At 40.9% G+C, this 13812-nt stretch overlaps 1 protein-coding gene across 3 annotated transcripts; it reads left to right on the forward strand.

Moving 5' to 3' along the window:
- The first annotated feature begins 839 nt into the window (after positions 1-839).
- On the forward strand, positions 840-13134 carry bmt2 (base methyltransferase of 25S rRNA 2 homolog). 3 transcript variants are annotated; one of them, XM_024422030.2, is made up of 5 exons: positions 840-961; positions 8497-8638; positions 8927-9058; positions 9240-9354; positions 9715-13134. In XM_024422030.2, coding segments are annotated over exons 1-5 (1023 nt in total). In that variant the 5' UTR covers positions 840-960; the 3' UTR covers positions 10348-13134. The 3 variants fall into 3 exon arrangements, with proteins under 3 accessions (XP_024277798.1, XP_024277797.1, XP_024277799.1); XM_024422029.1 differs by lacking the exon at positions 840-961 and adding an exon at positions 1494-1758; XM_024422031.2 differs by lacking the exon at positions 840-961 and adding an exon at positions 7946-8231.
- The last annotated feature ends 678 nt before the right edge of the window (positions 13135-13812 follow it).

A 13812-nucleotide genomic window follows, 5' to 3' on the forward strand; every position in this document is an offset into this window, starting at 1 on the left:
GGGTGGTGAGTGTAACCGATGTGAAATGGCTAGCTAGTTAGCGGGGTGCGCGCTAATAGCGTTTCAATCGGTGACGTCTCTCGCTCTGAGACCTTGAAGTAGGGTCCCTGGTTCGAGCCCAGGTAGGGGAGAGGAGAGGGATGGAAGCCATACTGTTACACCAATAATGTTTTCAATTTGACTTTTGCTTTCAAAAGCAGCTCAATAGAAAATGTAAGAATGAACTATAGCCATTGAATTATACTGTATGTTATGTAAGCAATTATGCCTAAGGGGTGTGGTATATGGCGAATACACCACAGCTAAGGGCTGATCTTAGGCACCACGCAATGCAGAGTGCCTAGCCATGGTATATTGGCCAAATACCACAAACCCCTGAGGTGCATTATTGCTATTATAAACTGGTTACCAATGTAATTAGACCAGTAAATAGTAATTGTTGATCACACCCATGGTATACAGTCTGATACATCATGGCTTTCAGCCATCAGCATTCAGGGCTCGAACCACCCCGTTTATAAATGGAATTATAAACTGGGTGGTTTGAGCCCTGAATGCTGATTGGCTGACAGCCGTGGTATTTCAGACCGTATAACACAGGTATCACAAAACATTTATTTTTAATGCTCTAATTATATGTTGGTAACCAGTTTATAATAGCAATAAGGCACCTCAGGGTTGTGTGGTATATGGCCAATATACCACGGCTAAAGGCTGTGTCTAGGCACTCCAAGATGGGTCGTACATATGAACAGCCCTTAGCCGTGGTATATTGGCCATATACCACACCCCCTCGTGCCTTATTTCTTAAATAATCCACGCTCTAGAATGCCCTTCAAACCAATCAGAAACAAATATTCAACAACGCCATGGAAGAGGAAGAGAGATTACCAACTCGGCAGAAAATCTGTCTCCCTCAATGCAAGTGGCGTTTTTTTTTCTTCGTCGTTTCGCCCACCAAGTAAGGAGCTTTTGTATGGAGGTCAATGAGTGTCGAATTTGGTCAACATAAAAATGAATGGCTTGTTTGCTATGCGAGGTTTATGTGATCAAATATACGTTTTGTAATTATTAAATTGTTATGAGTGTACTGATATAAGTAGAACACGTGACATCACGGCAACTTTGAGAAAAAAAAAACACTTTATATCGGAGTTGTCTCGAGATGGCTACACATATTCATGGTATGGGGCTATACTCAAAAAAAGATGACAATAATGAGATGTTTCCACCAATCTAAAGAAAAGAAAGCCGGGAACTACACAGCCCGCCGTTCCACATTGTGGACAACGACTCCCATTGTGGGCGGACTCGGAGAGACATGTATCTTGTCAGTATGTCCATAATATTTGGTATAATTCAATTTAAACAGCAAACAGCACATGCAACTGTATGCTGACGCTACAAATTCTATAAGAAGGCGTTTCTGTTTTCAGCTCTGTGATTGGTCATACAGTTGTCAACTCCACAGTATATCTTTCCAGGCGAACCAATCAGCGCGCGCGTATTTGGCTAGTGGATCGGGTGCGCGGGGGCCGACACCGGTAGCTAGCTAGTAGCTAGACGTGAAGGAGGAGCAGAAGTGTCGTAGGACTATGGACCCGGCGAACAATGCTGAGACAGGAGAGACAGAAACCGAACTGGAGCCGTGCTACGTTCTCATTCCGAAAGAAACCCGGTGCAAGAAGAAGGAGCAGGAAAAACTGTCCGGAGTTGTCAAGAACGTCCATAGAAAACTGCGAAGAAAATACCGAGAAGGTACGCTAGTTTTGCCCAATTCAGGAGTACGGCGTCTCTCATCATTTAAATTGATCGAAAACAAGGCCCGGATTAGGTAGCTAACGTTATTTCCTATTTTTTGGGGCCTTGCACAAACAAGTGACTGGCAACATGTCAGGGTCTCGCTGCTCTAATGTCTAAAAATACAAAAACATTGTCATGCAATCATGGGACATGTGCCTAACGTTACATTCACTTAATTTAAATACGGTTAAACTAACGCTAGATCAAGGCCGCCTGTGAACATTTCAATCTGCAGTATGCACTTTAAACTAGGCTATGTTTGCAATGTTTGTCCCTCATTAGATTTGGCAGTCATCAATTAAAAAAATGATAATAATCGCGCCTCCTATAGCCAGCCATCCAGTGATTTGGTAATGTTGTTCAATTGTAACATACTGGATCACGGGAACTGGCAAAGAGATCAACATGGGTTGTATGGCATTTTGTTTGACGTCATGGGGTATATTCATTAGTCGGACTCTGTTGCAAAATGTTTTATCTATTGTAAAATGTTTCGCAACGGAAACCGTTTACTCCAATCAGAAAGCGTTTTGCAACAAAAACGAGAGTTTCTATTGGACAAATTCAGGTCCCTCTCCGTTTGGTTCCTATAGTTTATTTTGCAAGCGTTTTGCAATGGAATCTAGCTAATGAATACACCCCTGTTCTGAAACTGAAAAGAACAAGACCCTACAAGTAAAAACTCAAGTTCAGACGCATCCATTATGTGATGTTATGAGACACCGGCATATGCCAATAGTATGAGCACATATGCTGAATTGAGATCCCTGTCTGTCTTGAACAAACATTTTCTAACATGTCCTTCAAAGTGCAATCGTTGTCCGGGTTTGGCCTGGGTGTGCTGTCATTGTAAATAAGAATTTGTTCTTAACTGACTTGCCTAGTTACATTTTTAAAAAGTGGACTCAAAGGTCTGAGGCCTAGTATTGAGACATAATACCATCTCCTTGTTATTAACTCAAATATTTAGGTCCTTTCATCGAAAACAAAGGTAACGCAAACATGCTTTTCACTATTGGACCCTTCACAGATCATTGGTCACAAACCAAACACCATAAAGAGGTCAGAAGAATAGGCATTTCTGGTTCAGTTCACTTTATTGGCCTTTGCAGGAATTTGTCTTCCATTCAGATGTAGGGCAGGCGGTACAGACATAACCAATGGAGGAATCTGCCAGTAAACGTATTCCTAATAGGGCTGGGAATTGCCAGGAACCGTACGACTTGACATTATCACGATATTTAGGTGCTGATACAATATGTATTGTGATTTTATTGTGATTGGATGTTCCAAAAATATTGCTCACCATCATACAGTGTCTTCAGAAAGTATTCATACTCTTTGACCTTTTTCCACGTTTTGTTACAAAAGGTGATTAAAATTGATTTGATTGTCCTTTTATTTGTCAATGATCTACACAAAATACTATATCAAAAGTGGAAGAAATATTCTAACATTCTGTATAAAAAAAATTGAAAAAAATCCACCATCTTGATTTGGATAAGTATTCAACCCCTGAGTCAATGCATGCTAGAATCACCTTTGGCAGCAACTACAGCTGTGAGTCTCTTTCTGGGTAAGTCTCTTACTTTTCCACACCAGGATTTTTGCATTTGCCCATTATTTTCAAAATTCTTCAAGCTCTGTCAAATTGGTTGTTGATCATTACTAGACAACCATTTCAGGTCTTGCTGTAGATATAAGTCAAAACTAACTTGGCCACACTTGTCCTGCTGAAAGGTGAATTCATCTCCCAGTGTCTGGTGGAAAGCAGACAGAACCAGATTCTCTAGGATTTTGCCTGTGCTTAGCTCCATTCCGTTAAAAAAAAAAAATGATCCTGGAAAAACTCCAGTCTCTAAAACGATTACTATCATAACCATAACATAATTCTGCCACCACTATGCTTGCAAATATGGAGAGGTACTCCGTAATGTGTTGTCTTGGATTTGCCCCAAACATAACTATGTATTCAGGCCAAAACAATAGTTGCTTTGCCACATTTCTTTGCATTATTACTTTTGTGCCTTGTTGCAAACAGGATGCACGTTTTTGAATATTTTAATCTGTACAGGCTTCCTTTCACTCTTCAAAAAAAAATGAGGTTAGTATTGTGGAGTAACTACAATGTTGTTGATCCATCCTCAGTGTTCTCCTATCACAGCCATTAAACTGTAACTAATTTAAAGTCACCATTGGCATCGTGGTGAAATCCCTGAGCAATTTCCTTGCTCTCCAGCAACTGAGTTAGGAAGGACGCCTGTGTTTTTATAGTGTCTGGGTATATTGATACACCATCCAAAATGTAATAACCACCATGCTAAAAAACGATATTCAATGTCTGCTTTTTTATTTTTACCAATAGGAGCCCTTTGTGAGGGAATGGAAAACCTCCGTTTGAATATGTTTGAAATTCACTGCTTGACTGAGGGACCATACAATTACAGTTGAAGTCGGAAGTGTACATACACCTTAGCCAAATACATTTAAACTCAGTTTTTCACAATTCCTGACATTTAATTATAAGACCCCTTATAGGATCACCACATTAATTTAAGAATGTGAAATGTCAGAATAATAGTGTGGAGTGATTTATTTCACCATTTCTTTCTTTTATCACATTCCCAGTAGGTCAGAAGTTTACATGCTACCAAATACTAATTGAGTGTATTGTCTTTAAATTGTTTAACTTGGGTCAAATGTTTTTGGTAGCCTTCCACAAGCTTCCCACAATAAGTTGGGTGAATTTTGGCCCATTCCTCCTGACAGAGCTGGTGTAACTGAGTCAGGTTTGTAGGCCTCCTTTGTAGGCCTCCTTGCTCGCACACGCCTTTTCAGTTCTACCCACCCATTTTCTATAGGATTGAAGTCAGGGCTTTGTGATGGCCACTCCAATATCTTGACTTTGTTGTCCTTAAGCCATTTTGCCACAACTTTGGAAGTATGCTTGGGGTCATTAACCATTTGGAAGACCCATTTGCGACCAAGCTTTAACTTCCTGACTGATCTCTTGAGATGTTGCTTCAATATATCCTCATAATTTTCCAGCCTCGTGATGCCATCTATTTTGTGAAGTGCACCAGTCCCTCCTGCAGCAAAGCACCCCCAAAACATGATGCTGTCACCCCTGTGCGTCACGGTTCAGATGGTGTTCTTCGGCTTGCAAGCATCACCCCTTTCCCTCCAAGCATAACGATGGTCATTATGGCCAAACAGTTCTATTTTTGTTTCATCAGACCAGAGGACATTTCTCCAATGTACGATCTTTGTCCCCATGTGCAGTTGCAAACCATAGTCTGGCTTTTTCATGGCGGTTTTGGAGCAGTGGCTTCTTCCTTGCTGAGCGGCCTTTCAGGTTATATCGATATAGGACTCGTTTTACTGTGGATATAGATACTTTTGTACCTGTTTCCTCCAGCATCTTCACATTTTTGAAAAACATAATTCCACTTTGACATCATGGGATATTGTGTGTGTGTGTAGGCCAGTGACACATAAAATCTTAATATAATCCATTTTAAATTCCAGCTATAACACAACAATGTGGAAAAAGTCGAGGGGTGTGAACACTTTCTGAAGGCACTGTCTGCTGCAGAGGGACGAGAGAGCATGCAACTAGTTTTAATCAGTCATGGAAATTAAAGTGCTGAAAACAAATTGGCTCCCTATTTAAAAATTGTACAAGCTATGAAGGAAACATATTGTTTAATAGGATACTGTCAGGATATTTAAAATAAAATGTACATGTAACTTATCGTCCCCTCCCCCATCACTAATTTCTAACAGACTGTTTATCATGAGGCAAGTCTTCTCAACTGCAGATATTTTGGTTGCGTTGCAGCAATGCATGATCCCAAATTAGCTAATCTTACTGAAAGAGTTTCCAGTGCCACAGTTTAAGTCTAGATTGTGTTAAGTTATTCTACCAGTTGAATGATTAATTTGCCCTGTGCTCTTATGTTGTGATTATCAAACTGGGCAGCGTCTAGGGCTAAATTCAGTCTGTAGGGCTAAATTCAGTCTGTAGCGCTGAACAGCTGCGCAACAACGCGATATCAAATGTTTTAAAGGCAATGTTCCCATGTTAGCAGAGACTGCATTAAAGGTAAACGCTGCATATGTCGGCTCAATCGGAAATTAACTTTTAAAATTAAATTGCGCTGTAACGCCGAACTTCAGAGCTAGGGCTGGTTTCAAGCCGTATTAGTATTTTTGCTCTGCAGCCTGTTTTGTTCAGATGCCGGGCAGCTAAAAAAAATAGCTGAATGGTATGTATATACAGTTGAAGTTTACATACACTAAGGTTGGAGTCATTTAAAACTCATTTTTCAACCACTCCACAAAATATTTGTTAAACTATTGTTTTGGCAAGTCTGTTACTTTGTGCATGACAGAAGTCATTTTTCCAACAATTGTTTCAACCGATTATTTCACTTAGAACTCACTATCACAATTCCAGTGGGTCAGAAGTTTACATCCACTAAATTGACTGCCTTTTAAACAGCTTGGAAAATTCCAGAAAATTATATCATGGCTTTAGAAGCTTCTGATAGGTTAATTGACAATTTGAGTCCATTGGAGGTGTACCTGTGGATGTATTTCAAGGCCTACCTTCCAACTCCATGCCTCTTTGCTTGACATCATGGGAAAATCAAAAGAACTCAGCCAAGACATCAGAAAGCAATTGTAGACCTCCACAAGTCTGGTTCATCCTTGGGCGCAATTTCCAAACGCCTGAAGGTACCACATTCATCTGTACAAACAATATTACGCAAGTATAAACATCATGGAACCACGCAGCCGTCATACCGCTCAGCAAGGAGACTCTTTCTGTCTCCTAGAGATGAACATTCTTTGGTGCAAAAAGTGCAAATCAATCCCAGAACTACAGTAAAGGACCCTGTGAAGCTCCTGGAGGAAATGGGTACAAAAGTATCTATATCCACAGTAAAATGAGTCCTATATCGACACAACCTGAAGGCCGCTCAGCAAGGAAGAAGCCACTGCTCCAAACTCGTCATTTAAAAAAAAAGCCAGACTACGGTTTGCAACTGCACATGGTGACAAATATTGTACTTTTTGGAGAAATGTCCTCTGGTCTGATGAAACAAAAATAGAACTGTTTGGCCATAATGACCATCGTTATGTTTTGGAGGAAAAATGGGGAGGCTTGCAAGCTGAAGAACACCATCTCAACCGTGACTCACAGGGGTGGCAGCATCATGTTGTGCTTTGCTGCAGGAGGGACTGGTGCATTTCACAAAATAGATGGCATCATGTCATGAGGGAGGAAAATTGTGGATATATTGAAGCAACATCTCAAGGCATCAGTCAGGAAGTTAAAGCTTGGTAGCAAATGGGTCTTCCAAATGGACAATGACCGCAAGCATTCTTCCAAAGTTGTGGCAAAATGGCTTAAGGACAACAAAGTCAAGGTATTGGAGTGGCCATCACAAAGCCCTTACCTCAATCCTATTGAATATTTGTGGGCAGAACTGAAAAAGCGTGTGCGAGCAAGGAGGCCTATAAACCTGACTCCGTTACACCAGCTCTGTCAGGAGGAATGGGCAAAAAATTCACCCAACTTATTGTGGGAAGCTTGTGGAAGGCTACCCGACACGTTTGACCCAAGTTAAACAATTTAAATGCAATGCTACCAAATACTGAGTGTATGTAAACTTCTGACCCACTGGAAATGTGATGAAAGAACTAAAGCTGAAATAAGTCATTCTCTCTACTATTATTCTGACATGACATTCTTAAAATAAAGTGGTGATCCCAACTGACCTAAGACAGGGACATTTTACTAGGATTAAATGTCAAATTGTGAAACGGAGTTGAAATGTAATTGGCTAAGGAATATGTAAACCTCCAACTTCAACTGGTATGTAGGTATATATTGCAATAATCACACAGTAATAAAAAAAAAAAGTAGCATTCAACAGGTCCTTTCCACTTTAGCAGAAGGACTGGCTAGCTGATGCTCTTGAAAAGACCCTGTCAGCTGACACCATGATTGGTTAATAAGTAAAGCATGATCTGGTCTGCTTGGCATTGCTACCACAGTAATCATGCTTTGTACTACTGCTGTTTATTCCAGCCCGTCTTGTTGTCCTTTCATTTCTGCAAATCTGATTTAGGTTTTTTCCCCATGTGGTCATGGGATTTCTTCCTTATCAGCGTGTTTGCTCACGAAACACACATTCTGCTGTGCGTCGGGGAAGACCTGTTGCAGGAAATTTGTGAAGATCTAGACCTAGGAACAGAAGTGAAGACATCTATTGAAAATCCAGTTTTCAGATATGCCAGACATATAATGACGAGTAACTGTTTTGAAAATGTTGAAGCAGCGGTGTTAGCCTGTGGTGTTTTCATCTGAAGGGCTGAACGATTGTGATTCCTCTTGAATGAATGGCCACACTTTATAAGTAGGTACATTCATGTTGGCTTATTGTGCACTCTACATACGTACTATGCTTGCGTGTTATTTTTTAGAAACAAAACTGACAGGACAAACTTTCAATTTCAATGTGATGATATGGGAAAACAACGCATCAGTGTTTGGCCCACTTTCATGTAGCCTACAGTGCTAAGTTGTTTTCCTATATGTATGTCATACTGTAAGGTGTGAGGTGATTTGGTTGCCTTTGTTAACTTTGTTTCAACCTCCTGCTGCATGTTATCTTTCCACAGTGGGGGATTTTGAGAAGATCTGGCGAGAGCACTGTGAAGATGAACAGACTCTGAGTGAATACGCCCTGGCCATGAGGAACCTGGCTGACAACCACTGGGCCAAGACCTGCGAGGGAGAGGGACGTATCGAGTGGTGTCGCAGGTAAAATAGTCCCCCACAAAAGGAGACCTTGTAAATAACCCTCTGGCTGTGTTGTACTAGCTCAGAACGCCACTGCTCTATGCTTACTCCGATGACTCATCCAGCCCTTTCGATATCAACACTGTGGGGTAAATCCTAACTTCTGCTTATTGAATTTTCACTTAGTCATGCATTTATTCCACTGGAAAGTTAGGATTTTGGCATTTTTTAAATTTCTTAGCATATCACTGTTTTAACAGTAGGGCATTAATACCATTATGTGTGATGTTTCGGGGACTATTTTTCCAGTGTTTGCCAGGAGTATTTTCAGGATGGTGGGATGAAAAGAATGTTGGAGAAGGATGAGAAGAGTGCCAGGCTTGCCATGGCCATGTCGGCCACAGCTCTGAGTGACCAGCCCTATAGCTCCTCTATCCCCAGGTACTGTATTGTGACAGTGTTAAATCAAACATGTCCATTTTTATCTGACTATTTTGCTCTGTTTCAGCATGCTCTGTTGTGCGTTCATATTGACACATCTTACCTCTATTAGGTACTGCTCTCATTAAGCATTCTCACTCTGTCGTACTTAACGCTAACTTAATAAAGCTTCTGGTTGAAGGTCCATCCCCCAGCTTGGTAAAATGAGGCTGCTGGACGTTGGCAGCTGTTTTAACCCCTTCCTGAAGTTTGACGAGTTCCTCACAGTCGGTATTGACATAGTGCCTGCGGTCGAGGTATGTACTATTACTCTCTGTGATCACTCCCTCGGTCCCAGCTAGAAAGTCCTGACTCTTACTCACTAATTTGCTACCGGGACAAAATGCCTAGTTAAATACATTTTTAAAATGTCAGGGATATTCATTGTGTGAATATCAGACCACAGAACAATGCTGTCCCTTGACAGTAAGTGTCAACAGTTGATGGGAATGAAACCTGACCTGCTGTGAAGGAACTGGCAGAATATTAGCATAGAGTGATTTAGATAACTAAATGGATTAAGAACAGTGCGTCTTAGATATGGATCTAAAATGCCACTGAATGATGAGAACAGCTTGTGTTGCTCTAAAGTATCTGTTTCTACCCTTTCCCCTCAGAGTGTATACAAGTGTGACTTCCTCAACCTCCAGCTCCAGCAGCCTCTGCAACTGGCTGGCGACACAGTGGAAGCCTTCCTGAGACAGCTGCGTAGCCCCATCGACTCCCTGCCCGCCCAGCTCTTCCACGTAGTGGTCTTCTCTCTGCTCCTGTCCTACTTCCCCTCGCCTTACCAGCGCTGGATCTGCTGCAAGAAGGCCCACGAGCTGCTGGAACTGCACGGCCTGCTGCTCATCATCACCCCAGACTCCTCCCACCAGAACCGCCACACCCTCATGATGCGCAGCTGGCGCGTGGCGGTGGAGTCGCTTGGCTTCAGGCGCTGCAAGTACATCAAGTTCTCCCACATGCACCTCATCGCCTTCCGCAAGGTGTCCCTGGCCACCACCAGTGACCTGGTCAGCCGTAACTACCCCGAGATGCTCTACATTCCTCAGGACTTCCAATCCCCCGAGGAGGAGGACTACACTGACGTGCCAGTTCAGGTGCGCTCCGACTTCGAGGACGACCAGCTGGCGTGGGGCTTCATGGAGCTGCCCGACACGCCATATGACTCGGATAGCGGAGAGAGCCAGAGCAGCTCTGTGCCCTTCCTACACGAGCTGGAGGACCCCATTCTACTGCAGAGCTGAGCTAGACCAGCTAAAACCCTACTAGCTACTCTCTTCTCTTTTACCAGTTCCAATTCGATCCCTACCACTCCTCTTGGCCATAACCCTTCAATGTTTGCAGATCTGTAATGTGGAAGCAATATGGGTGACGCTTTAACGCCGCACTACTTATACCTATCCAGAGCCTTCAGACATGCAACATCGAGTGGTTAGGCCCAAGGGGGGAGGGATACAGTCTGTCTGTACACAACTGCTGCGCTACCAAATGAACCTGCTGCATTCTTCTCACACTCCTCCTCTTCCTTAACTAAACAATGCAGTTTGCACAGAGTGAAAGAAAAAGACGTTTACAGAAGTCAGTGTATTTTTTTCAATATCTTCGATGGTTAGTCACTCAACACAATACAATACACACGTCAGTAAATAAGGTAGTTTTTTAAAATAAAAACTTGGTTGTTGAATACCCTCAGGATAGACTGAGAGTAAGTCTGCCCCATGTTTTTTTTAATCCATCTTTGATCTCACTCTACTAACAGAAGAAAAGCAATCTTTACTCCTTCAAAGGCTTTTTCTTAGTAGTTAGACAGTGAATGTGCTTCAGTGCCAGCAAGCCGCTGACTTTAAATCGCTCTTAAATGGATTGATACCACAGAGGTTTGTCAAGTTTGGTTGGAGTGGAGCGATTGAGATGTTAGTCAGGTGAGGCTAGAATTTCTCTAATTCTTGGTGTGCATTTACATTTTCTAAAAAATAAATAAAAATACATTGTACTCTCAGCCAAAATGTTTTGATTTGTTCCCATTTGAACACGATGTGTGAAAATGGCGTTTTAATTCAGCATTTTGTTTGGCTGATTTCATGGCTCTTTTACAATAGACTTGTAGCATTTTCAGAACTTTAAGATAGGTGTACGTAATTACTTTTACTAATGTGAAACTGTTAACTGTGTTTTTCTCATTGTGTAACATGGTACGAGTTGTGAAATAGTCATTGCTCTCTTTTCTGTGCTGGTGTGAAGAAACTGGTTTTAATCAATGTTAATTTACCTTCAATGTTGTAACCCAGAATATTTAGCATTTTGTCATTACATCCTTGTTTGTAATCACTTTATTTTCTGTAACAATACTTTAGGCTACTTTATCAGATCAATAATATGTCTGGATTTATGTCTTTTGCTTCTTTATAGGTAGCTTCTCTATGGGTACTGGTAACATATTCCAAAAAAGAAGACTGCCTACACTCTGTCGACGTGTCCTTGAGCAAGGCACTTAACCCTAATTTACTCCAGGGGCACCGTACTATTATGGCTGACCCTTTTAAAACAACACATTTCACTGCACCTGTCCGGTGTATGTAGCGATAAAACATCTTATGTTCACTGCAGTGAAACAGGTCGACCAAGAGACTAAAGCTCTAGCTGTCAGTTGCTGTTCATCTCTCTTCCTTTACTCTACGTCGTATCTGAGGACAGCAACATTTGCCTTAAGCATTTTTACATTTTTGTCATTTAGCAGATACTCTTTTCCAGAGCGACTTACAGTAGTAGTAAGTTCATACATTTTAATACTTTTTTCATACTGGTCCCCCGTGGGAATCAAACCCATAACCCTGGCGCTACAAGTACCACTCTCTACCAACAGCTACATGGGACTAGCATTCATCATTTCCGAATTAAAAATATTAATTGTTTTTATGATTTTTTTTTTGTGTTTTTTTTTCATTCATGGGTTGCTAGTATAGGTGTATCAACAAAATCCTGCTTCATTCATTGCATCAGGAAGTACATTTTGACTATCACTTTACACATGAAAGTACTAAATGTGTACTCTGCTTAAGTTTTAACTCCAAACACAATTTAAAATGATCTTGGTATGAGCGCTCAAACAATTCCAAATGATTCACCTCAATGAGGTTTTGCACTAATACCCTGCTGTCTCATCATTAGTCATGCAACTTCTGATCCCATCAAAGTGCATTTTAGCAATAGCCAGGTGTTTCCTGAAAGTACTGTATCTTATGGGGAATGGTATTTATGTTCCCCTTTTTAGTGTGGATGTGTGTTTGTTGTAATGTACTTGTCTGTGGCACTTTACTTCATAAATAGATGAATCTCTCAGCTGCCATGAGTCATGTGATTCCTGTCATGGGGGATTTAGGATTAGGTCTCCCAAATGGCATCCTATTCTTTATGGGGAATAGGGGGCCATTTGGGATGCTACACAAACAACCATAGTCTTATTAGTATAAACAGTATGATGTACATCAGGATACCTGTAATCCTAAAGGTGCCTTCTTACTTATCCCCAGTAATGTTTTTGCAATCCTGATTCTCATGCCATACGGTGTTGGAAAACTCACACTTCACTTGGCAGCATACAACGGGCTTCTTTTGCCAAATGTTTGTCATGTGCAACTGCCCAAATGAGCTACCTACTACCATCTACCACTGCAAAGTATCATTGGCTCAATGTTTTACCCTAAGAACAATATATTTTGTTTAAATTTGTCATTTTTCGTTAATAATTACTTTGCGTTCAACTTGCTCTAAATCTGTTAACTTTCTGGTCAGTTCATGTTTGGTGTACTTTCAACTATTTTCTCTTTAACAGAAAATACAAAATACATTTCTCATTATAGTTCATTTTCTTGAGCGTTGTCAATTGTACCAGTTAGCATTTAGGGATACATCTCATCTGTCTTCCAAGAGTTTAAGTCCATTACTTGCATGAATAGCTTCATTTTCAGTATTAAGGAATGCGACAAGTGTGCATTTTTTTCTTCTCTCTTTTATAAATGAATGGAAATGCAGTGTTCATGTGTGATTATTGTGTCCTCTTCCATTCATTGTTTTCCTATAGGACTGAAGTAAACTAATTGAGTCATGGTATTGATTAGCTAGTAGATTGTAACGGGCTAATGTAATGCTTTCATTAGCCATTACAGGATAGGTACTGTTTGGCGTAAGCAGACTTTTCGACCATCCTTAATTTGGCGATACCATCTTCGTTCTCGATTCGGCCAAATATGTGCTTCTAAAATGTCCAGTTTCAGGTGGTTCGTTTCAATTTAGAAAATCCTCTGTTATTAAAATGTTTTTGCTTCATGAAGTAATCCAATGATGGGTACGCTACGATCTGTTTCTAATTCAAATCTTCTCTCATTGATCGAGACCAGTGAGTGTCATGACAAGCGGCAGTTTTGGGTGGACTCAACTGTCTCAATCAATGAGAAGATATGAAGTAGACAAGATAGTGGCATATGCATTGTTGGATTACAACATTTGTATTTATTTTAATAATGGTACATTTTCTAAATTCAAGGGAACCACCTGCAACTGGACACCAACATTCTAGAAGATACATGTTTGGGTGACTCTAAAGAAGATAGTATGGCCAAGGTTGGTCTAAAATTCTCTGCTACGCCAAACTACCTGTCTTGTAACGGCTAATTGAGCATCACATTAGCCCGTTACAATCTGCTTACTAG

Source organism: Oncorhynchus tshawytscha, linkage group LG19 (genome assembly GCF_018296145.1).
Source record: "Oncorhynchus tshawytscha isolate Ot180627B linkage group LG19, Otsh_v2.0, whole genome shotgun sequence".
Classification (NCBI taxonomy): domain Eukaryota; kingdom Metazoa; phylum Chordata; class Actinopteri; order Salmoniformes; family Salmonidae; genus Oncorhynchus; species Oncorhynchus tshawytscha.

Coding starts and splice junctions, on each gene's coding strand:
- bmt2 (XM_024422029.1), top strand. CDS start 1,596: ATGGACCCGGCGAACAATGCTGAGACAGGAGAGACAGAAACCGAACTG. Junction 1,759..8,496: donor GCGAAGAAAATACCGAGAAG/GTACGCTAGTTT, acceptor ATCTTTCCACAG/TGGGGGATTTTGAGAAGATC. Junction 8,639..8,926: donor CGTATCGAGTGGTGTCGCAG/GTAAAATAGTCC, acceptor CTATTTTTCCAG/TGTTTGCCAGGAGTATTTTC.